This window comes from Ictalurus furcatus, chromosome 18, assembly GCF_023375685.1.
Source record: "Ictalurus furcatus strain D&B chromosome 18, Billie_1.0, whole genome shotgun sequence".
NCBI lineage: Eukaryota > Metazoa > Chordata > Actinopteri > Siluriformes > Ictaluridae > Ictalurus > Ictalurus furcatus.
The window spans coordinates 9,777,726-9,803,663 of NC_071272.1; the positions used below are offsets into that span (position 1 = coordinate 9,777,726).

At 39.1% G+C, this 25,938-nt stretch overlaps 1 protein-coding gene and 1 pseudogene across 5 annotated transcripts in view; both read right to left on the minus strand.

The window, feature by feature from the left end:
• Nucleotides 1–6,287: 6,287 nt before the first annotated feature.
• LOC128622419 (ADP-ribosylation factor-like protein 2-binding protein) lies at nucleotides 6,288–6,872 on the minus strand (annotated as a pseudogene).
• Nucleotides 6,873–9,889: 3,017 nt separating this feature from the next.
• Nucleotides 9,890–25,938, minus strand: part of p4ha2 (procollagen-proline, 2-oxoglutarate 4-dioxygenase (proline 4-hydroxylase), alpha polypeptide 2) — a 108,581-nt gene continuing 92,532 nt past the window's right edge. For 3 of the 5 annotated variants that reach the window (XM_053648345.1, XM_053648344.1, XM_053648343.1), the window contains exons 13-15: nucleotides 25,868–25,936; nucleotides 20,628–20,724; nucleotides 13,546–13,829 (exon numbers count right to left, since the gene is read on the minus strand). In XM_053648345.1, coding sequence (XP_053504320.1) covers nucleotides 13,561–13,829; nucleotides 20,628–20,724; nucleotides 25,868–25,936 — 435 coding nt within the window. In that variant the 3' untranslated portion in view covers nucleotides 13,546–13,560. Of the gene's footprint in view, nucleotides 12,812–13,545; nucleotides 13,830–20,627; nucleotides 20,725–25,867; nucleotides 25,937–25,938 lie in introns of those variants that run through there. The other 2 variants (XM_053648348.1, XM_053648346.1) reach the window with 2 other exon arrangements.

The window sequence follows — 25,938 nt, forward strand, 5'->3', positions numbered from 1 at the left end:
TATGTTTGTGAGGTTAAGTGGTGCATTTGCTCCTGGGTCATGGGTCACGTGTGGTATGGGAAGTGCATATAACAGGCGGGTGGAAACGGAGAGCCGGGAAGCACACCTTTTTGACCATGCTCCTGCACGCCAATTCACAATAAGTCATTTTACCTTAAATTCAATAGTAAGGTTTCATTTCAACAAGTTTTCATTCATAATTTGTATTTGTCAAGAAAAATAAAGGTCTTTTTATCTACGGCATGCGAGAGAGTGCGTTAATCCAACCCTGGTTCCCCCATTTTACACCCTTAATTTCATACATGAAGTCAGCCTTTCAAAGATGGGCAGCTCTACCATTATCCCCTCTTGGTAGAATAAACATGGTAAAAATGAACATTCTTCCAAAATTCCTTTACCTTTTTCAATCCATCCCTTTGTTTTTACCCAAACCTTTCTTCAAGAATATAAACCAATTAATCTCCTCTTTCATATGGGCAGGAAAAACTCCCAGGGTTTCCAAATTTTCACTTCAAAAGAGTCGACTAAGTGGTGGCCTCTCATTGCCCAATTTCATGTATTATTATTGGGCAGCTAATATTCAGAAATTGGTACTCTGGGTGCAGGCCCCCTCTCTTCCATGGTGCCACTTAGAAGCAATGTCTTGTATTTCAACCTCCCTCCATGCTATGGTGTTCTCCTCCCTTCCTATAGCCCTTTCACAACACAGAGATAATCTAATAGTATGTACCTCTCTAAAAATTTTCTATCAGTTTCGCCGTCTTTTTAAATCTATCTCGGCCTCAACCATGGCACCAATATGTAATAACCACCTCTTTCCCCCCCTCCTTTACAGATTCCACATTTTCCTTGTGGGAAAAGAAGGGTCTGAAATGCTTTGAGGATATTTTCATTAATAATGGGTTGCAAGCTTTTCTGAATTATCCTCATCATTCAGCCTGCCTTCATCTCACCTATTCCATTTCTTTTAAATTAGGCATTGTGTCTCCTCCCTATTTGCTGGTTTTCCCTCCTTACCTACAAAGTCTGCATGGGAAGAGGTGTTCAAGCTGAACCCTCATGAGGGTGGCATTATCTCACAGATATATGCAACGATCTGGACACAAGACGATTTTTACAATATCAAAATCATTAGTGCTTGGGAAGAGGAGTTGGGCCTGGAGCTTGAGGATGATTACTGGGGCAGAGCGTTAGATAATATACGTACCACCACGTCCTGTGCTAGACTTAGTCTCATACAATTTAAAGCAGTAAACACTAATCATGTTATCTTTTTTTGTTTGTTTGTTTTGTTTTGTTTTGTTTTGTTTTTTTGTGTTTTTCTTTGAATGTTTGTTTGTTATTGTCTTTTGTTTCCCCCTTTCTTTTGGTTTTGGCTGTGGTTGTTTTGTTGGGGTTGTTGGGTGTGGTGTTATAATGTGTAAAATGCAAATTTCCAATAAAAATTCTATGATAAAAAAAGAAGTAGGGTTAGGGTTAGGGATAGGGTTAGGTGGTTAGGGTTAGGGGTTAGGGTTAGGGTTAGGCTTTAGGGTTAGGGCTAGGGTTAGTTTAGGGGTTTGGGTTAGGGTTTGGGTTAGTGGGTTAGGGTTAGGGTGGTTAGGGTCAGGGTTGGGGTGGTTAGGGTTTGGATTAGGTTTAGGGTTAGGGTTAGGGGTTATGGTTAGGTTTAGGGTTACCTAAAATGCATATAAAAATGGCAGGTCCAGGATTAGAGTTAAGGTTAGGGCTAAGGCTAGGGTTAGGGTTAGGGTTAGTACATATATATGTATATATCTATATAGTGGTTATAGGCTATAGGGGGTATGGGGGGGCTAGGGTTAGGGCTAGGGTTAGGGTTAGGGTTATGGAAAATACATATATAAACTATGGCATGTCCAGGATTAGGGTTAGGTTCAGGGATAGGGTTCAAGGGTTGGGTTAAGGTTAGGGTAAGGGTTAGGGTCAGGGATAGGGTTCAAGGACTGGGTTAAGGTTAGGGTAAGGGTCAGGGATAAGTTTCAAGGGTTAGGTTAAGGTTAGGGTAAGGGTTGGGGTGGGAGATGGCATTTAAAGATTGGGTTAGGCATGGGTTAGGATCAGGTTAAAAGGGTTAGGGTTAGGATTAGGATCAAGGGTTGGGGTGGGAAATGGGAATAAGGGATTGAGTTGTGTGTAGAGTGGTTCTCTAAGTGCTTTCTTTTTCTCTCTTCTACAGGTTTGATACCGGGTGGCGGACTGAGGATCTAGGGTAAGTGCTTGAGAAAGTAAGTGCTATTTCCACTCTGTGTCGTTGAATACAACGTGTAAGTGCTTTGGTCCCTTCTGCAAAATGAAAGGTAAGTGTTTAAATTACGCATTTCACACCATTCAATCATCCAGTACACACAATAAAAATCAAACAATAAAAATCAAAAGGGTTTCCCTTGATCCCCTGTCCCACCTTGCCCGTGTTACTTTTATTTATGGATAATATTATTTTATAATTCCCCCAGGACCTGAATTCCCTATCTATACTCTCAAACTATTTTCGGATTTACATATGTGGAACATAATGTCATTTTAAGGTTTAAAATGGTATCTTACCATAAGTTTCTACCCTTCTCATTAAGTCCCAAGGGAGTCCATGTTTTCAATCTATGTAGCCATTTAAACTCATTCCTCTTCCTTTGTTTATCTGTCCATGCTGTGTTAGATTCTAACCCTGAGATTGTTAATTGGTTTATCCCGTGTACTTTAAAATGACTAATCAGTTTTGTATTTTTGGTCTTATTGTTGATGTTGTATAAATGTTGTTTTAACCTTGCTACTAGTGTGTTTTTAGTCTCCCCAATATAGCGTTTCCGACAATATGCACGTTATACAGTACACTATATTGTTTTTGTTCAAGTTTAGATTTTGCATTATAGGTGTACGTAAAACATATTTTATTTTTCTCTGATATGTTTGCCAAGGAGACTGCTGCCAGAGGATTCTGGAGTTAAATCTCGAGCGGACCAAGATATTCTTGAGGTTTTTGTTCTTTCTATACGCCGAAATGACTTTGAATTTTTGTAAAACCGGTAGATGGTGTTGAGTGCATTTAAAATTGTTTTTAATTTTTTTATTTAAGGCTAGTGTTTGTTGGTTGTAAGTAGTAATTAAGGGGACGACCTGTTGGGTGCCTCCAAATTCTGCTGCTTCTGTGGGGGTAAAGATTCTGAGAATGATGGGTGTGTAAATTGTGGCATTTGGCAATATTGATTGAGCTGTTCTCCAGAGGCACTGTAGTTGTTTTATGGTTGTTTTGTAGGGATGTTGTCCCCTGTTATTTAAATCCATGGATAGAATGACCTTGTGTACGAGTGGATGTGGTTGTTGTTTCTGTAGGATTTTGGCTATGTGTAGAGAATTGGCCGCAGAAAGCTGTCTACTTGAATGTTTGGACTTTTAATTTTAGGGATACGACTGAGGTTGGAGTCCCCCATAAAGACTACAGATTTGCGAATGACAATGGACCAATCTATTGCTTTCCTATCCGTGTTGATGTGTCTATTAGGTTTATTATCTAAATCGATGATATCTAAGAGCCCATCATCTGTGGAGTCTGAGGACACTCTAATTGGTTTTGCCACTGTGATGCGTTTAGAAGGGATGGATTCAGAGCGGGTTTTTGAACTGCTTGTTTCTTAAATAAAATCCCAAATTCAGGTTAATTGTGCGCTGGCACATCTAAATCTTCCTTCTCTTTTTTTCATATACTATACTTTCAAGATTTTATCCTGTCTTTATGTGTGAAGAAATCATTTTAAGACTTTTAGAATGAACTGTGTCATCATTTTCTGGTTAAAATTGAACTGCTTGTTTCTTAAATAAAATCCCAAATTCAGGTTAATTGTGCGCTGGCACATCTAAATCTTCCTTCTCTCTTTATAAACATATATATAATAAACAAGCATATATTATATATTATATAACAATAATATATTATAAATAAGCATATATAAACAATGGCAGGTCCAGGATTAGGTTTAGGTTTTTGAATTGCTTGTTTCTTAATTAAAGCCCCCTGATTCAGGTTAATTGTGCACTGGCATATCTAAATCTTCCTTCTCTTTTTTCATCTGTTATACTCTCAGGGTTTTATTCTGTCTTTGTGTATGAGGAATGGACTGTGTATTTATCATTTTCTGGTTTAAAAATGGACTATTTGGTTTTTACTGGACTATGTGTCTATCTTTTTCTGATAAAAAAATCGGACTATTTAGGGTTAGGGTGAGGCTTAGGCTAAGGAATGAAGTTTAAAAATGGGCAGATGGTTAGGCTTAGGGTTGGGGTCAGGCATGGGGTTCAAAGGTTAGGGTTAGGGTTGGGGTTAGGGTCAGCGATGGGGTTCAAAAGGTTGGGTTTAGGGTTTGGGTTGGGGTCAGGCATAGAGTTCAAAGGTTATGGTTAGGGTTAGGGTCAGCGATGGGGTTCCAAGGTTATGGTTAGGGTTGGGGTTAGGGTCAGCGATGGGGTTCAAAGGTTAGGTTTAGGGTCCGGGTTGGGGTCAGGCGTAGGGTTCAAAGGTTATGGTTAGGGTTGGGGTTAGGGTCCGCGATCGGGTTCCAAGGTTACGGTTAGGGTTGGGGTTAGGGTCAGCGATGGGGTTCAAAGTTTGGGTTTAGGGTTTGGGTTGGGGTCAGGCATGGGGTTCAAAGGTTGGGTTTAGGGTTAGGGTTGGGGTCAGGCATGGGGTTCAAAGGTTATGGTTAGGGTTGGGGTTAGGGTCCGCGAGCGGGTTCCAAGCTTATGGTTAGGGTTGGGGTTGGGGTCAGGCATGAGGTTCAAGGGTTAGGGTTAGGGTCAGCGGTAGGGTTCCAGGGTTATGGTTAGGGTCAGCGATCAGGTTCAAAGGTTAGGTTTAGGGTTAGGGTTGGGGTCAGGCATAGGGTTCAAGGGTTAGGGTTAGGGTCAGCGGTAGGGTTCAAGGGTTATGGTTAGGGTTGGGGTTAGGGTCCGCAGTAGGGTTTAGGGTTAGGGTTAGTGGGTTAGGGTTAGAGTTAGGGGGGTTAGGGTAGGGTTTAGGTTTTTGAATTCACAATGACCCCCCCCCCCCTTTACAGTACTAGAACTGCTAGGTTAGGGTTAGGGTTGGTGGTTAGGGTTAGGATTAGGGGTTCGGGTTAGGGGGGTTTATGGTTTAGGGTTAGGGTTCTCCAATATGACATTTTTCACATATTTATGACATAATATAGTACTATGACATGTTTCTGACCTAAAATGATACGAAATATGATTGTTTACATTAAAATCTATAACTTGATAATAACTAGAGCTAAGGTGAAAAAAGAGACAATTGAAGTGTAGAAAGTCACTTTTCATCAAATGTGCCCTAACAAAACTTGTTCACATTTGTCCTGTGCGTCCATACACACTGGTGCTCTTCAGAGGCTGAAAACGCTATACAGCGATTTGCAAGTGGCTGGGAGCGAAGGAAAGTGGTTTTTCTAATAAATTCATATAATCAATTGCCTGATGTGACCCAATATTATATTTTTCACATATTTATTTATTTATTTAATTTATTTTTTTATGATGAGTTAAATTACATTTATTCACTTCAGCATACAGTAATATTTACATACAAGAACAAAAAATTGAGGAGTCAAAGATTCAGGCCATACACATGGTAACAACATGAAACATGAAAAAACCTTTTTTATATCTATATGTGGGAGGTGTCTACAACTTGAACTGGACATAAATGGGAGTAGAAATCCACACATAAAGAACCAGGCGATTAATTTTTATATAAAAGTTGTAAAACTTTTCATAATACCTTTATAATAAACCGTTCCAATGCAGACATGTTATATAGTACTTCCTATTATGGGAGGTTGTAGTGAACCTGGAAAGATATGAAAGTCAAATATTTTTCAAAAGCCAGTTTCGGTCAGACAGCAGAACACACGCATACAACAGCAGCTTTACTGTTTCTACAACAGGATACCACATTCACCTACAATGTAGGAGTATCGAAAACAAAATATCACAGAGAGTAAAGAGAGAAAATCTGAATCTCTGAGTAAACCTTCAAAATATTGTGGGAAGAAGTGTACTAGAAAGCAGGACCTAGTAACATCAAGTTTAAATATTAAACCAAAGCAAACTCATGGTCCCATTCATTACGTGAATATGGCTAGGCTCCAGAACATGGAAGGAAAAAAACAAAAACCTATGTAGCTGTACAGACTGAGGAAATTTAAATGATGTTGGTGATGAAGTCAGGTTTCTCTCTATCTCTTTCTCTCTCTTTCTCTCTCTCTCTCTCACACACACACACACACATATAGATATATAAAGATATAGATGGCATGACACTGAAGTGCTTCTTGGTTCAGAATGAGTCTGATCCTCTTGCAGAAGTGATTGCTGTGGAAGTGGATGATCTCAATGACTTCACCACCAAGCCAGTGCTTAGGTCCAGCCCTCTTCCTTCTCGCTCGGCTCTGTAATCAAGGAACATCTGTTTAAAGGCCATGAAGTCTGTAAAGGTGAGCAACATGTCAAATATATCACCTGAGACTTCTTTGTGTTGCTTCAGAGAATGTGTAAACATGTTAAACCCAGGAATTTGCTCGATCAGCTGTTGTTCCAGATGCTTCTCCAAGAGCTCAATATAATCATTACAAATTGACGTGTAAATGAGCTTATTTTCCTCTGTGTCATCAAACTCCAGGTAATACTTCTCCATGAAGGATCGCTGAAGATTCTGGAAGTAGTCGTCCATTATGATATCTTCAATGTTCCCAATTACAGTATCAAATAATGCATCTGACTCAAACAGCAAATTCTTCCTCATCCAAGTCTCTCATCTAAACAATATTCTCCTCTCTATTGATCAGACCTGTGTCCTGAATATCCATCATAAACCGACAGAATGCAGCTCAACTACAGCCAGTTCATTCCTGGCTGCCAAGGCAACGGGAAAATCATTTTTCACATCTTTATGACATAATATAGTACTATGACATACTTCTGACCTAAAATGATACGAAATATGATTGTTTACATTAACATTTATAACTTGATAATAAAGTATGATAAGGTGAAAAAAGTGACCATTGAAGTGTAGAAAGTCACTTTTGGTCAAATGTGCCCTAATAAAACATGTTCACATTCGTCCTGTGTGTGCATACACACTGGTGCGCTTCATACTGTTTGAGCTGGCCATGCGGTACACCAAAACTTTTTAGAGCTGACCATGTAGGGTGCCAATACTTTTGACAGCCAGTCTGAAAGCGTGCCAACACTTTTGAGAGCTATGCTGCACAAAAAAAAAAAAAATCAATTCAATGAAATTTTATTTGTATAGCGCTTTTAACAGTGGACATTGTCACCAAGCAGAATTTTTAAAAATCCAGATATAAAATTTTATTTTAAAATTATCTCTCATGAGCAAGCCAGTGGCTTGGAAAAACTCCCTCAGGAAACAAGAGGAAGAAACATTGAGAGGAAGCAGACTCTAAACCAGGGGTCTCAAACTCAAATTGCCCTGGGGCCACTTTTGGTACTGTCATCTCATAGGTGGGCTGGAAGAGCATTAAAGTACCCCAAGAAAGTGCAAGATTCTCAAAATGTACTTTTCTGTTACTATTACCAACATATTTTATTAAACAAATTTAATAGTAGTAAACATAAGCATACAATACTATAACAATAACTTGGTACCAATTTCAACATAAATGTAATAATTCGCACACACACACACACACACACACACACACACATTTTTGTTTTGTTTTAATTCTTGCCAGACACCTGACAGCGCTTCTCACACAATTGAGATACATTTGCCCTGATGGAGGTTGTAGTCGAAACCCTAAGTACAGCTTCAAGATGGGCATCAGTAATGCTGGACCTGTACTTGCATTTATTAAAGTTCATTGTTGAGAAAAGTTTTTCACACAAATATGTGCTTCCAAAAAGGCACATTAACCGACTGAACATTTTTTACAGTTCTGGGAAGGATGGAGGTAAGTATCTCAAAAATTGTCCAATGAGATCTGCTTTTCCCTGTGCCTCCCTGAATTTAGTTTTTAGTTCACTGTTATACTGCAAGTCAATAAGTTCCATTTGCAAGACACCTGGGACACTCTCCACATCAACTGAGAAGGGGTCTTCAAACAGCGGGAAAGTGTCACGGTGTGCCTTGATATCAGCAAAGCGTTCATCAGATTCCTGCAGTAGGTTGTCAATAGCAGATGCATATTTATCACCAGTGAATGATGTGCCCTCCTCCACAAGAGATCTGCATGATGGGAAATGGCTAAGGTTTTTTGCAGAAAGCTGACATTTCCACAATCTCAGTTTTATGAAAAAGGCTTTCACGTTTTCATAAGCTGCTGTGATGAGCTGATCAGGGCCCTGAAGCTTCAGATTAAGGATGTTTAGCTCATGTGTTATGTCCACTAGGAAGGCAAGATCCATCACCCATTTTGGATCATCAAATTCATGAACATCCATTCTGCCATCTTCCATGAATCTCTTCATCTCTGTTCTTAACTCAAAGAATCTCTTCAGGACATTTCCCCTGCTGAGCCAGCACACCTCAGTAAAGTACATCACCATATGCTGACTCAATTTCTTGCAAAAAGGCCCTGAACTGGCGGTGCTGCAAACTCCTGGATCTGATATAATTAATACATTTCAGGACAACAGACATGACATGACCTGTTGGTGTATAATGCAGTGCAGAACTGCTGGACCTGCTTTTTTCTCTTCTAATTTTATTTGTAAAAAAATATCTTTGGATGTGGTGCGGTCGTACATTGGACACAAACTTAGCAACTCTTCTGTCACTTCGAACTTCTAATTAATAACTCTTATGAAAATTGTGAGCTGAGAATTGTCAGTTTTATCTGTGCTTTCATCAAGCGCCACAGAATATGCAGTGAAAGCTTCAACTTTATCACGTAACTGATCATAAATGTCACTTGATAACTCGCTGATCTGCTCCGCCACCATGTTAGCCGATAGCGCTATATTGTTGAACAAGCTCTTTTTTTCTGGACATTAAATATCCGCACCTTTCATCATGCAGTCCTTTAGAAACGGGCCTTCAGTGAATGGCTTTTCGGCTTTGGTGATTAATTCACTCACCACATAACTTGCCTCAACTGCAGTATCAGCACCCTTTTTGGCTTTATGAAAAATACTTTGCTGAGATATAAATCCTCTCTGTAGCTGCATGGCTCGTGTTGCCCTCTCATCTCCCTCATACTTCTTGTACTGCTCTCCGTGTTTAGTCCAATAATGACACTTGTTATTATATTCCTTTAAAACTGCAACTTTTATGTTGCATATCAGGCAGGTAGGATTTCTATTAAACTCCACAAAAAAATACTGGGTTGTCCATCTTTCTTGAAACGGTCTGTGTTCATCATCCAACTTACGTTTTAATTTGACAGCGACATCTTTGTTCTTCAGCACCTTGCACGCATTTGGGCCAACTATGACCTTTGCCATAACAAACCAAATGCATTTTTAAAAAACAGAATTGTGTTTTTATTTTAATTATTTCAGAAGGGTAGGTTGAATTGGCATGAAACCACTATAAAATATCATTAGATTTGGTGGGCCAAATTATATATTTTTTTTTTACATCCCGTCGCGGGCCGGACTGAGGGGGAAGGCGGGCCTGAAGTGGCCCGCGGGCCAAGAGTTTGAGACCCCTGCTCTAAAGGGAACCCATCTTCATCAGGGTGACAGTGGATAGTGTGATTATTCATCATTTCACATCTATACCTGTATACTATGAAGTTAATCAGTGCTAAGTGTGTTAAAAAGAACTTGAATGAGTATCATTAGTTTTAAGTTTCTTGTAGCAAACTGAAGTTGTCAATTGTTCTTTGAAGGAGACTTTAGTGGAAACTGTTCTTAGCAATTGCTGAAAGTAAATCCACATTCATCTTAGAGGTGTGTATGTGGTCCTATCCACAGTAAACCCATGGTGATCTGTAGGCTATCCATGTAGGACCATCTACAATCTATGGCAAAATGCAATGATGTCACACTTTTACATCCAGTTGGCAGCTCCCCCTATATAAAGCATCTTCCTGTGTGCCTGAATGAGTGAATACACATGTATGCACTCAACGTACAATTCAATAGGAACACCTGTGCACCTACTCATTTATGCAGTTATCCAATCAGCCAATCATGTGGCAGCAGCACAATGCAAAAAATCATGCATATACAGATCAAGAGCTTCAGTTAATGTTCACAGCAAACATCAGAATGAGGAAAACGTATGATCTCAGTGACTTTGACCTTGGCATAGTTGTTGATGCCAGATGGGCTGGTCTGATTATTTTAGAAACTGCTGATCTGGGATTTTCACACAAAAGAGTCTCCAGAGTGGTGCAAAAAAAAATAAAACAAACAAACAAAAAAAGCATGAGTACTGTGGGTGGAAATGTCTGGTTAATAACAGAGGTCAGAGCAAAATTGCAAGATTGGTTTGAGCTGCCAGGAAGGATATTGCAACCCATATAATCACTCTTTACAACTGTGGTGAGTAGAAAACTCTAGCTAGAACTCCAAATCTTATTTTATTAGGAACACCTGTACACGTGCACATTTATGCAGCCAATCAGCCAATCATGTGGCAGCAGCACATGCAAAAAAATCATGCAGATACAGGGTAGCATTCACATACCAGGTGGGCTGGTTTGAGTATTTCAGAAACTGCTAATCTCCTGGGAATTTCATACACAACAATCTATAGAATGGAAGCATCAATGAACCATAAAAGAGATTTAAAAAAAAAAAGAAAAAAAAAAGGTAACGATAAGACACTATAGACTGGTAACTAGGATAGTATGGCAGTGTCACGAAATCTACGTAATGAAGGTTAGGACAGATGGAAGTGCAGATAAGAGCTTTTAATAAAGAGAGGCAGGCAGACATCCAAATCATGAGACAATAGCATGGTCAAAAAACAGGCAATGGGTCAGGCGATCTGTAAATAGGCATGAACTAGGCAAGGCATGAAAGAAACGAGAATGAGGAACAAGAAGCAAGATCAGTGAACATGAAACAAAACGAGGAACAGGGTACAAACTCTTGGTATGGTGATAATACTCAATACTTTGCAAAGTCATTGCGTTCAAACAGTCTCTTTATATTGTGGTTGTGAGTGACAATTTGATGCCGGTGTGTATGATTGAAATGAATGAGAGTGTTCTGGGAATTGCAGTCCATGGCGGCCATGTTTGTAGGCCGCAGTGCAGGATGGGAAATGAAGTCACTGGTTTGCTGTGATATGACAGGCAGTAAATGTTCACAGCTGAGTGTGATCAGTAAGATGGTGAAAATGAATGTGTAGGCCACATGGTGTTCTGGGAAGTGAAGTTTAAGCCTCCTGTTATGTTGGGGGAAAAAAGTTATATGTAGTCTGAGACAAGCCATAAGGAGAAATATTTACATGTAAATATATGACCCTAAATGAGGAAAGTCAAAAAATTTCAAAGAGAAAAAGAGAGATTAACCAGTATTTCAGACATCTCAAATGTGGAAATGGGTCAAATTGACCCATGGCATAATAGGAGGGTGTTGACATGATATCTAAATTTAAATAAATTTGAGTAATCAAAATGTTCCTAAAGACAAATAATTCCAACCACTTAAAATATTTTAAGAATTTTACATATTAATATTTTATTTACAGATATCTTGAATTGAATTCAGACAGATAAACAGTATTATATGTGGACATGTTCTCCAACAAACTCTGGGGCCTTCCAGGAATGTGTGTTTTATTGAGATCTCATGACACTTTTCATGACATGACTGCACACAAGTGTATACCATTCAAGTAATTATCTGATTTCTGACAGAAATTAGTTGTTGCAGAACTAATTTAGGGGTTTGACAGCAAAAGGGGGAGAATCCTTATGCAATTTACAATAGTTTTTTAAATTCTTTTAGCAAACTATATTGATATTTCTACTTCAAAATTATGGGTTGATTACAATATTTTGTGTTGATTCATTACATTACAAGTTCAAGGGGGTGAATACTTATGCAAGGCACTGTATATAGCTTGTTTATAGTGAAAAAGAGGTTGAAATATCAGTGTCTTAAAAAAGGCCATGATATTTTAAAATGTATATATTTTAATAATTATGCACATATCAGTCTTAACAGTAGGCGTGGATATTAGCATTTTATAAACCATGACAGACACAAGATTCCAGGACAAAAACTTTCCAAGAAGAAACTTTGTCCATCTGAAAAGCAGTAAGATTTTTCAGGGAAGTTATCATAGACCTATTATAAGCCTTTTTCAGATAAATCAGCTTTTAAAGTAATGCCTCTTCTCTAGAGACCCTATTTTATATTTTGGGACAGTGGTGTCAATTCTACTCAGTACATTTCCCCAAAAGGACAAACATGAAACTACAGAACTCTGTTGTAGCAAAGTAACATGCACAGTTGAAGTAGGGGGGAAAACAACAAGCGAGAAATATGAACAGAAAGACAAAAAACAATCCTTTAAGTTGATACACTTGATATAGCCCTGACTCCCAACTTGGTAGTTGTGGCTATTGATTTCTGATCACTACAGAATTTTTTTACAGTGTACATACAACATGGTTACCACAGCTGAGTGACTTCTGACAAGGTGCATCCAACATCATGGTTTTGTGTTTGTGATCAATAACAGTTCAGGCACTGCAGGAGAAGCTGAGTGTTTAATGGCTTAACAAGTGTTTAACTCCCAACAGGCAGACTCATTCCACTTCTGTGAGGCCACAAGGTCTCCTGAACTCCTGACCTCTCTCATGGATCCACTTGTTAGACACTGTTGACCAAAACAGAATGAAATGTTGCTGTCAAATAGTTATAGTGTTGATAAAACATAGTTCAAGTCTATGGCATGAACATTTGAGTAACAAAAATAAATTACTTATTTAATAAAAAGGAAACATCAGCCTGATAAATGCAGCTATAAACACACAATATAATAATTACACTTTACAAATATGTCATTCATTTCAAACAGAAACAAATCACAGGGTGACAAAGTTACAGATCTTGAGCATTTGTGCTGACTTTGGAGCTCTATTTCCAGTTAAAATGATACCTCAGTCACTGCTACAGTTCTCATTATGTTTCCGTTTATCATGTTCCACCAAAGTCAGAGGCCTTGTTTATTCAAGCACAGTTTTGGGAGAATTTATAAATTTATAAGTTAAATTTTAAAATATGGTATATCTTTGGTATATTTAGTTTACAATATTAAGCTTCTGTTAGTATAATTTCTTTTATTTATTTAGATTTCTACAGACAAAAATGCACAAGTCTTTTCAGTCATAAATTTTTTTTATTCAAGTTTTGTTCAAAAATATTTTATGAATCAAATTTAACCGAATTGTGAAGCCAGTATTGTAAATCGAAACAAATATTGCCTATAGTGTATTGTTACACTCCTACTGGCCAGACATTTTAGTACTAGGGCAGATTTTGCTGACCAAGAGAAAATATACATCTTTACAATACATTACATTAGGAATTGATTGTGTGTGTGTGTGGTTGTCCGAGAGTGAGAATTTATTTTTCACACCAAATTGTTGAGGCCTCCCGGGCGCCCGCTACCTTGAAAACCACTGTATTATACAATGTATAATATAGCATGTCCATGCACTTTTTAGATGCTCTTTCAATCATTTCCGTAATTATTAAAGCACCAATAATATCTCTTTGTAATACCTTACCTTTAAAGGAATTTATTTTTAAATATGCTACATCTGGTTTCAGTTTGCTCCCTGTACTTTCTGGAGGGAGAAAATGTACAACCCAATTCCAAAAAAGTTGGGACACTGTAAAATAAAACAGACTGCAATGTAAATAAACATTGTAAATAACAGTTTGAACTAAGTAAATGCACAATTTTAAGAAAATTTATTGAATTTGATTGCTGTCTCAAAAAAGTTGGGACAGGGGCAACAAACAGCTGGAAATGTAAGCGTTACTAAAATGAAACAGCTGGAGGTTAATTGGCAACAGGTCAGTAACATGATTGGGTATAAAAAGAGTATCATAGAGAGACAGAGTCTTTCAGAAGTAAAGATGGGCAGAGGTTCACCATTCTGCCAAAAACTGCATCTACAATTTGTGAAACAATTTCAGAATAATGTTCCTCAACATAAAATTATGAAGACTATCCTTATCTCGTAATCTACAATACATAATATCATCAAAAGATTCCAAGAATCTGGCAAAATCTCTGTGTGCAAGGGACAAGGTGAAAATCAATATTTCATGCCCGTGATCTTCGGGCCTTCACTGCATTAAAAACAGACATGATTCTGTAATGGAAATCACTGCATAGGCTCAGAAACACCTCCAAATCACATTGTCTGTGAACACAGTTCGCCGTGCCATCCACAAATGCTGGTTAAAGCTCTATCATGCAAAGAAGAAGCCATATATGAACATTATCCAAAATGCTGCCATCTGCTCTGGGCCAAAGATAATTTATAATGGACTGAGGCAAAGTGGAAAACTGTTCGGTGCTCAGATGAATCAAAATTTGAAATTCTTTCTGGAAACCATGGAACCTCGTCTTCTAAACTAAAAAGGACTAAAGAGGAGAGGGACCATCCAGCTTTTTATCAGCACTCAGTTCAAAAGCCTGCATCTCTGATGGTATGGGGGTGCATTAGTGCCTATGGAATGGGCAGCTTGCACATCTGGAAAGGCACCATCAATGCTGAAAGGTATATACAGGTTTTAGAGCAACATATGCTTCCATCCAGATTCCATCCAATTTTTACTTCTGAGAGACTGCCTCTCTAAGATACTCTTTTTATACCCAATCATGTTCCTGACCTGTTGCCAATAAACCTAATTAGCTGCAAAATGTTCCTCCAGCTGTTTCTTTTTAGTATCACTTATTTTTCCAGCATTTTGTTGCCCCCATCGCATCTTTTTTTGAGACGTGTTGTGGCCATGAAATTCAAATTTAGCTTATTTTTTTCATAAAATGGTACATTTCCTCAGTTTAAACACTTGATATGTTTTCTATGTTCTACTGTGAATAACATGTGGGTTTATGAGGTTTGAAAATCATTGCATAATGTTTTTATGTACATTTTACACAGCGTCCCAACTTTTTTAGAACTGGGGTTGTAAGTTTAATACCATTGGGATGTTTTGTTCATGAGAACTGCCAGTGAAATTTCCAAAATAACCTAGTTTATACAGTCAGGTCCATAAATATTTGGCCATTGACAAAGTTATTGTTATTTTGAGCGATTACATGTGGCCTAGTAATGGGGATGCTAGCGAGTTTAATGCCACTCCGGCTGGCTTGTTCTTAATTTGGTATTTTTGAAATTAATTGCAAATTCGGTGTAAATATTGCTTGATTTTTTATTTAGTTTTTTAGTTGTTAGATCGTTGTAAGTTAGTGACATTTTTATTTGTTTTCACATTTTACTGTGTTCTGCCTGGAGACATTGTGATTCAAATCACCGAGATAGCTTTGAGATTTGAGGTCCTTGAGGTGGATTACAGTGAAGTCTGTTTTAAATTGGCTGCTGTCCACTCTGAAAACCCTCCATCTGTCGATTAAAGATGTGGAAATACTCAGCAGGCGAACTTTACCAATTGTGGGGGAATTATGAGGCTCCTGCAGGGCGCCTCTGCCAATGTGAAATTTTTTGGCATCCAAAATACATCCATTGAGGATCTCATTGAAAGATGGATAAAGTGATCGACAAGAATGATTTCAATGCTATTCCCTCCCTCTGATCTGTAAACTGCAGTCACTCAATTATCTCTGACTGACGTGGTGTTGACTGCAGTCTACTAGTCTCTCTGCCTAGGTCAGATGTTCACACGCACACTAACTGCCTGAAATTTGGATTATATAATAGTCTCTCACCAACAAAGCTGCTCTGGTCAGTGACTTTATTACTGACCATGAACTGGATTTTCTAGGCCTCACAGAAACCTGGCAGCAAAACAATGATTTTCTACATCTTAATCAAGTATCCCCACAGGGATTTGTTTACATCTGTAAATCCCGGCCTTCTGGGAGAGGAGGCAGTCTTGCACTACTATATCGCGAGAATGTAAAACTGACTCCTCTCACCTTGCCTGATCAATCCTCCTTTGAACTGCTGGCTGTCAACATCCGTGGACCCACACCCAGTGTTATTGCGGTACTGTACAGGCCACCTAAGCCATCAAATGTGTTCATATCTGAACTTTCAACTATACTAATTACTCTGAATACAATGTCTCCGAATGTGATCCTGATGGGCGATTTTAACCTCCATTTGGATAATTCTTCCAACCTATTTATAAGAGACTTTATGGTCATGTTTGATTGTTTTGATATTACCAAATATGTAGACTTTTCAACCCAATTTTGCCCAATTTTAGGTCTGCTGCACTAGTATTACACCCTGCCACAGCAATGCTGCTGAACTACCCATCTCAGACCACAAATCTGTGCTGTTTGACACCTACCTGCCCGTCATGAAATCAAAAGTTCTGCACATCATGTCATATCGCAACATTAAAAAGGTCAAGCCAGAGGAGTTTACCACTCTAATTAACTCCTAACCCTGCCCTGCCCATAATATTTTATTAGTGGATCTAGTGAGCCATTACAACTACTGCTTGTCTTCTGCACTTAACAGTCTTGGTCCCCTGAAGACTTGGACCGTTTCATTTGTTCACACTGCACCTTGGTATACATCTAAACTCCACCAGATGAAGTCCATGGGTCGGAATCTGGAGTGGTTATCAAAAAGGACTGGTCTTGTTGTACATAAAGAGATGTATTCTGATCACATACTTCAGTACAAAAATACCTTTCTGTTGCAAAATAATCATATTATGCTAATATCATTAGTGCGGGAGAAGGAAACACCAGAGCTCTTTTTTCCACTGTGATTGGACTACTTAAACCACCTGGCAACTCCATTCATCTGAATGAATAACTCCAGTGATAACTCCATTCATCTCTCTGATGAATGCTATCTCCCCTCTGATAACCTCAATAATTAACACTTCTCTCATTACCGGTGTGGAGCCCACTTCATTAAAAACTGCCATTGTCAGGCCAACACTGAAAAAGCCAGGACTGGATACTGATGACTTCAATAATTATCCCTAACCCTATCTCTAACCTACCATTTATATCAAAAGTCCTTGAGAGGATAGTGGCATCTCAGCTCCGGGATCACCTAAAAACAATAATCTGTTTGAGCCATTCCAATCTGGATTTCACCATAAACACAGCTCAGAAGCTGTCATTGTTAAGATAAACAATGACCTTTCCTTTGCGCAACTGATTCTGGATTACTCTCCATTCTCATCCTCCTAGACCTCAGTGTAGCCTTTAACACCATCTCTCATCGGATTCTTCTAGAATCCGATGAGAGATGGTGTCAAAGGCTACAGCTAACCTCTACTCTCTCCTTTGCTGCACACATAAACAATGTTTCTCTCAGTGCCTTTTCCCACCTATGGAACATTGCAAGACTACACAATGTAACTGTTACATCCCACATTGACTACTGCAATTCCATCCTGTCTGGCATCCCTAATAAACTACTTCACCGGCTCCATGTAATCCAAAACTGTGCAGCAAGGATCATTACATGCTCCAAATCAACCAGCCATGTAGCACCTCTGCTCATCCAGCTTCACTGGCTTTCTGTTGCCTATCGAATTAAATGAATAATTCTACATAATCTTGATCTTAGAGCTGCTTTCGATACTGTGGATCATGGTCTTTTACTTACCTGCCTTGAAAGTGTTTTTGGTGTGTCTGGGACAGTTTTAAACTGGGTTAAACCCTATTTTACTGACCGTTCCCAGTTTACTTCTACGGGTGCTTACAGGTCTGACACTAGCTCTGTGCTCACTGGTGTTCCTCAGGGTTCAGTTTTAGGCCCACTACTTTTCAATATTTATCTATCTCCACTTGGGCATCTGCTGTGATCGCTCGGCCTCCATTATCACTTTTATGTAAATCTACATTCACTCAAAATCTGGTGAAACCCTTGATGTTTGTTTTCTTTCTGACTGTATTTCTGAGATAAAAACATGGATGAATAATAATTTTCTGTGCCTGAATAGCGGTAAAACCAAAGTTATGCTTATAGGTTCCCGTCATCAAATTCTCAAAGCTGGTCCACTGTCTCTGTTGGTTGATGGCTCTGTTCTAGATACTCAAAGTAAAATGAGGAACTTTTAAGTAATTTTCGACACCAGCCTTACATTTGATTGTTTTGTTCAGAGCACTGTTAAAGCATTCATTTTTCACCTCCGAAATATAGCTAGACTGCGCCCAATGCTAAACTTCTCTGTGGCTGAAAAGCTGATTAACTCATTTGTTGTTGGGAATATCTTTTTACGGTGCTAAGGAGGTTCAGCTTTGGGGATGGAGTGATATCATGGATCCGTTTATTATATGTGGAACCGCAGGCTTCCATATATACCAACGATGCTAAATCTGACTATTTTACTCTGTCACGGGGTACGCGCCAGGGATGTCCTCTGTCTACCTTACTTTTTGCCATAGCAATTGAGCCTCTCTCAATGGCGCTTAGAACTCTTCCTGTATTTCAGGGTATAATTCGCAAAGGAATTGAACATAAACTAGCCCTATATGCTGATGACTTACTACTTTATGCTACTGATTGCATCTAGTCCTGAGATAATACGCATATTAAATGATTTTGGGAAATTTTCCGGGTATAAACCGAACCTACAGAAGAGTGAATGCTTACCCATAAACCAATCTGGCCAAAAAATAAAACAGACTGAAATACCTTTTCATTTGGAGGACTCAAAATTCAAATATCTCGGAGTTAATGTCACCCGTTCTTATTCTGCGTTAATGGCGGCGAATTTTACACCTTTAATTTCATACATGAAGTCAGCCTTCCAAAGATGGGCAGCTCTACCATTATCCCCTCTTGGTAGAATAAACACAGTAAAAATGAACATTCTTCCAAAATTCCTCTACCTTTTCCAGTCCATCCCTTTGTTTTTACCCAAATCTTTCTTCAAGAATATAGACCAATTAATCTCCTCTTTTGTATGGGCAGGGAAAACTCCCAGGGTTTCCAAATTTTCACTTCAGAGGAGTCGACTAAGTGGTGGCCTCTCCTTGCCCAATTTCATGTATTATTATTGGGCGGCTAATATTCAGAAACTGGTGCTCTGGGTGCAGGCCCCCTCTCTTCCATGGTGCCACTTAGAAGCGAAGACTTGTACTTCAACCTCCCTCCCTGCTATGGTGTTCTCCTCCCTTCCTATAGCCCTTTCACAATACACGGATAATCCAATAGTATGTACCTCTCTAAAAAATTTTCTATCAGTTTCGCAGTCATTTTAAATCCATCTCGGCCACAACCATGGCACCTATATGTAATAGCCACCTCTTTCCCCCCTCCTTTATAGATTCCGCATTCTCTTTGTGGGAAAAGAAGGGTCTGAAACGCTTTGAGGATCTTTTCATTAATAATGTGTTTGCAAACTTTTCTGAATTATCCTCATCATTCAGCCTGCCTCCATCTCACCTATTCCGTTTCTTTCAAGTTAGGCATTGTGTCTCCTCCCTATTCGCTGGTTTTCCCTCCTTACCTACATGGGAAGAGGTGTTCAAGCTGAATCCTAATAAGGGTGGCATTATTTCACGGATATATGCAACGATCTGGTCACAGGACGATGCTTACAATATCAAAACCATTAGTGCTTGGGAAGAGGAGCTTGAGGATGGCCTGGAGAGGAGGCCTGGAGCTTGAGGATGATTACTGGGGAAGAGCGTTAGATAATATACGTACCACCCCGTCCTGTGCGAAACTTAGTTTTATACAATTTAAAGTGGTCCATAGAGCTCACCTCTCTAGGAGTAAACTATCTAAAATATATCCCAATGTCCCTGATATGTGTGAAAAATGCAAACTTTCGCCCTGTAACCTCAGTCATATGTTTGCACTCTGTCCCAAATTGCAGAACTCTTGGAACTCTTTCTTCAAAACTATGTCCGACATTCTTAAAATCAAATTAGATGTCTGTCCTTTAATTGCCATCTTTGGTGTTCCATCTCTGTGTCAACCTCTGAACCATAAAGAAGCTAGTGTTGTGGCCTTTGCATCGTTACTTGCTTGGCACAGAATACTGTTGTCTTGGACCTCTCCACAACCCCCCTCTATATCAGTCTGGCTTAAAGATTTAATCTTCTTTTTAAATCTTGAAAAAATCAAGTACAACATCAGAGGCAGGGGTGACTCATTTTTGGGAAAATGGGCACAATTTATTACCTACTTCAATGATGTACACACCCTGGTGGTGGATTGAGGAGAGGTAGACTGTAATTCCTGATCATCTTACCCCTTTTTTTGTTGTTGTTGTTTTGGGTTTTTATGTTTGTTAGTTTTTTTTGTTTGTTTGTTTTTTGTTTTTGTTTGTTTGTTTTGTGTTTGTTTTTTTTCTCTGGTTGTTTGTTTATTGTTTTCTGTTTCCCCCTTTCTTTTGGTTTTGGCTGTGGTTGTTTGTTGGGGTTGTTGGGTGGGGTGTTATGTAAAATGTAAATTTTCAATAAAAATTCTATGATCAAAAAAAAAAATACTGGTGTCTCCCATACTCACCCCATTTACTACCAACTAAAACTGGGCAGGCTGCATGTCTTGTTCGGTAATCTCCCTCTCCACTCCTGAAGAGATTGTACCAGAACACTGCAGTACCCTAGAAGCACAGGCAAGAAAAACACTCTAAATGGCACTACTGACAACATACAACATGGAAACATACAATATATGGCCAAAATAATATGGTCACCTGACCATAACACACATATGTGGGCCCAAAAAATTTTGTGTATGCTGTAGCCCAAACCTGTTCCAGCATGACAGTTTGGACAGGTGAGGTCCATAAACATATGCTTATGACAAGGTTAGTATGGAAGAACTGGAATGGACTGAACAGAACCCTGATCTCAACTCCACTGAACACCTGTAGGATGAATTGATACACCAACTCCATGTCAGGCCTTCTTGCCAGACATCACTGCCCAAACTCTTGAGCTCTTTTGGTTTAAGGGGCACAAATACCCACAGTCATGGTCAAAAATCTAGTGGAAATCCGTCTCAGTAGAGTGTTAGCTGTTGTAGCAGCAAAGGGGGGACCAACTCCATATTACCCATGGTAATGTAATGGGATGTTCAGTGGTTAGGTGTCCATAAACTTCTGGCCATATAGTGTATTAACCAAGCAAATCAACAAATTTGTACATTAGCATATGACATCAACATATTCAGCTAAACCTGAAAAAGGATATTGAGACACTGAGAAAATTTGTCCTCTAGGTACAGGTGAAATATCCAAAAGAATCCAGAAACCTTGTTCAATGTGGGTTCCTGCATGAGGTTGCTTTAAAAAAGCTGATATACTAGTATATAGAAATCTCTCACAATTTAGATAAGTAGAATGAATTAACTAAACTCTCTCCTTTGGCCTGCTCATCAGGACTCTAAATCTACTCAGTTCTCTCCAAAAGTATTGGAATGACAAGGCAAATTCCTTTTATTTTTGCTATACACTGATGACATTTGGGTTTGAGTTCAATAGATGAATATGAGACGATAGATCAAAATTTTGGCTTTAATTTAATTTAATGTTTTCTTGGCACACTGTGGGCTTGTTAATACGAATTAATTATTGCCTGAGTGCCGCAGCCTTTTTGAGTGTTGTTGCTGATCATACCATCATGTCCACAATTTACTCATCCTTTAATGCAGTAGTCACCAACCCTTTTACTGGAGATCTACCTTCCTAAAGACTTTAGCTTCAACCATAATCGTGCCCACCTGACCATCTAATCATTGCCTTAAGAAGTTCTTGATCAAGTAAAACAGGTTTGTTAGATTTTGGTTGGAAATGAAACTTTCAGGAAGGTAGATCTCAAGGAAGAGGGTTGTTGAACACTGGTCTAATGGCTACTTCCAGCATGATAATGCACCAAATAATCACAAAGCAATGTTTCATGAACATGACAGTTAAATCAATGTTCTTCAGGGGTCTTCCCAGTCACTGGATCTGAATCAAACAGAACACCTTGTGGTAAATGTGGTATAAAGGGAGATTTGAAGCATGAAAGTGCAAAATTAATTGCATGATGCATAATTGAGGCTGTTTTGAGAGCAAGGGGAGGCCCTACCCTGTATTAGTATAGTGTTCCTAATAAAGTCCTCAGTGAGTTTACATCTAGCTGTGTTAAATAAATTAGAACATGGCAACTCTGGTAGCAAACCACCCAATTTTTGGTGAACAAACGCATTGGAACAGATAAACTTATCTTAAACTAATATTAAGTAAATGAAATTAAATAACACTTAATATTTGGTTGCGCATGCCTTGCTTGCAATAACTGCATCAAGCTGGTAACCTAATGACGTCACCAAACTGTTGCATTCTTCTTTTGAAATGCTTTTCCAGGCACGTACTGCACCTTCTTTCACTTGTTGTTTGTTTTGAGGGGTTTCTCCCTTCAATATCCTCTTCATGCTCAAATGGGTTAAGTTCTGGTGATTGACTTGGCCAGTCTAAACCATTCCACTTTTTTCCACTGATGAAGTACTTAGATGGCCAATAATCTTTTCGATTAATCGATTAAAAGGATGGGGCAAGCTTTCAGTACCATTTTTTTGTTTATTTAAAATAAAATCCCCAAACTGAGTGTTACAAATATAAACTTCAGACTAAAACTTTACACAACTGTTTATCCTAAACAGAAAAGCACCCAATACACACACACACACACCCCAGAATATATATTATTAATGTAGGACTGTAGTTTAATTGGGTGCTTTTTGTACATCCATAAAAATAAAGCATAAATACTATAACATGATACTGTGTGTAATTATGAAGAAATATAGAAAATTCACAAACTTTCAAGCACCACTGTAGAACTGACATCTTCAACATCTCCCTGAGATGTCTCCCTCATTCCAACATGCTTCAAGGCTACCATCATTGTCCCCATGCCGAAGAAGTCTCCAGTGTCCTGCCTCAATAAGTACCATCCATTTGCACTCACATCCATCATCATGAAGTGCTTCGAGAGGCTTGTCATGAGGTACATCAAGACCCTGCTGCCCACCTCACAGGACCCGCTGCAGTTCGTGTATCGCACCAACCACTCAACAGATGATGCCATCGCCACCACCCTACATCTGGCCCTCACCTATCTGGAAGAGAAGGACACCTACGTTCAACTGCTGTTTATAGATTTCAGTTCAGCTTTCAACACAATCATTCCTCAGCACCTGATTGGAAAGGTGAACCTACTGGGCCTGAACACCATCTGTAACTGGATCCTGGACTTCTTGACTGGGAGACCTCAATCAATCTGGATTGGGAATAACTTCTCCAGCACCATCGTGCTGAGCATGGGGGCCCCTCAGGGCTGTGTGCTCAGTCCACTGCTGTTCACTTGGCTGACTCACGACCAATCACTTCATCAAGTTCGCCGATGACACGACTGTGGTGGGTCTCATCAGCAAGATTGACAAGTCAGCATACAGAGAGGAGGTGCAGCGGCTAACGGACTGGTGCAGAGCCAACAACCTGTCTCTGAATGTGGACAAAACAAAAGAAATGGTTGTTGACTTCAGGAGAGCATGGAGCGACCAGTCTCCGCTGAACATCGATGGCTCCTCTGTGGAGATCATCAAGAGCATCAATTTCCTTGGTGTTCATATGACGGAGAACCTCACCTGGTCCCTCAACACCAGATCCATAACCAAGAAATCCCAGCAGCATCTCTACTTTCTACAAAGGCTGAAGAAACCGATCTTCCACCCCTCATCCTCACCACGTTCTACAGAGGAACTATTGAGAGCATCCTGAGCAGCTGCATCACTGCCTGGTTCGGAAATTGCAACTCATTGGATCGCAAGACCCTGCAGCGGATAGTAGAAGATCATCGGGGTCTCTTTCCTCTCCATCACAGACATTTACACCACACACTGCATCCGCAAAGCCACCAGCATTGTGGAGGACCCCACACACCCCTCACACACACTTTTCAGCCTCCTGCCATCTGTAAAAAGCATTCAGGCTCTCATGGCCAGACTGTGTAACAGCTTCTTCCCCCAAGCCATCAGACTCGTCAATCCTCAAAGACTGGACTGACACACGTGTGCGCATACACACTCTCTGAACTGAACATCATCCCACTCCCATTGCAATATTTGCAATGCATTGACTCCTGCACTCCTGTTTGCAAACTGTAAAAAAACCCAAATTGCACTCCCATTGCAATATTTGCACATTTTTGCTTCTTCTGTATTATAAAAATATAGGATTTAATTTATTGTCACTACTATACACTTTACCTGGCTGCTACCACAATAACTGCTATGTCCATATTTGGTATAAGCTAATTTGCTGAATACTCAGTCATAGCATGTTATGTTACATTTATACCATTTTAAAATTATATTGTAACTCCTTGGCACCTATCTTCTGCACTACCTGTTATATCAGACACTTCCACACTAAAACTATGTACTGTTCAGCGCTACACTGTCACTTACTTTGTCCATTGTCCTGTTTTAATAGTTACTGTACTGTCCTGTGTTTTTAGCACTTGTCTGCAAATGCAGTTTATGTAGAATGTTTGCACATTTTATTTAGTTCTGTTTCGTCTCATGTGGTTAGTTTTTTGTAGCACCATGGTCCGAGAGAAACGTTGTTTACTGTGTACAGTACCAGCTGTATATGGTTGAAATGACAATAAAACCACTTGAACTTGAACTCAATTTCAAATGGAATGCTCAAGATTGCTCACAGTTCCACTTTTAAGGTCAATTTATAATGGGGAAGGGTTTGAGTCTCAGTCTTTTAGGGGGTACCTAGGCAAGTATGTGTGCATGCAGAACATTTCAGGTTTGAGACTTCTCTTTTTTTATGGGGACGAGAAAGTGCTTTTAAAAAAAAATTCCCCTCACTTTTGGGTTTAATATCTCTGGTGGGGGACCAGATACAAACCTGAAATTTTCCCAAAAATATGTCTTTAGCATAAAAATAGCATTCTGCTGCAAAAATTGTGAGTTTGAGATTGAGAGTTAAACTCTGCAGCAGAGTGGACCTTGAGGGCCAGATTTGAAGAATCAGTCTGCTCTATCATGTTGCTGCAGGTGTTCAGTTGGTATGTGTGAATAGATTTTATACAAATATGGAATTACAGTGTTCAGCTGGGTATTTTACAAATGAACAGTATCATAAAAAGAGCTGTGGTGTTATTTCTCCTGTGATTAAAGCAGTAAGTGACTTCTGAACTGTAGTCACTTACTGCTTTTATCACAGGAGAAACAACACCACAGCTCTGTTTATGACACTGTTGATTTGAGGTTTCCATAAACATCTGTATAACCAAAATTTATTGCATGTTATGACACAAAGAGGCTGTTGTAGTTAAACCAAGTAAAATAAAAAAATAAAAATACAAATAAAAAACTGGTGGTTTTGCAATACCAATACATAGAGGTAATCACACACAAAAAGAGAGAAAAATTAAAAACAGTCAAGCAACCAACTTTGTAATTATTGGACCACATGAGATGGAATGACCCTCATCTCATTTTCATCTTTATATCACAACCCATATACTGCAAAAATATTTTTAAATTTAATTTACAATTTGTTTGAGGTTACTGACTAGCACATTGATTACTATAAGTGTTTATGTTATAGACTAACTTCTATACAAGCATCTAGAAAGGTATCTTCTTCCCAACTTAAAGCAGTGGGCATGAATGACACAGAAACTTTGATTGTTAACTAAGTCACTAAAATGTTTTGGATAATGGTAAATGAATCCTACCTTTCTTGGCCAGATAGCAGCACCAAAATCTGGAAACACAGTGGCACCACCAGCTTCCACATCACTCATCT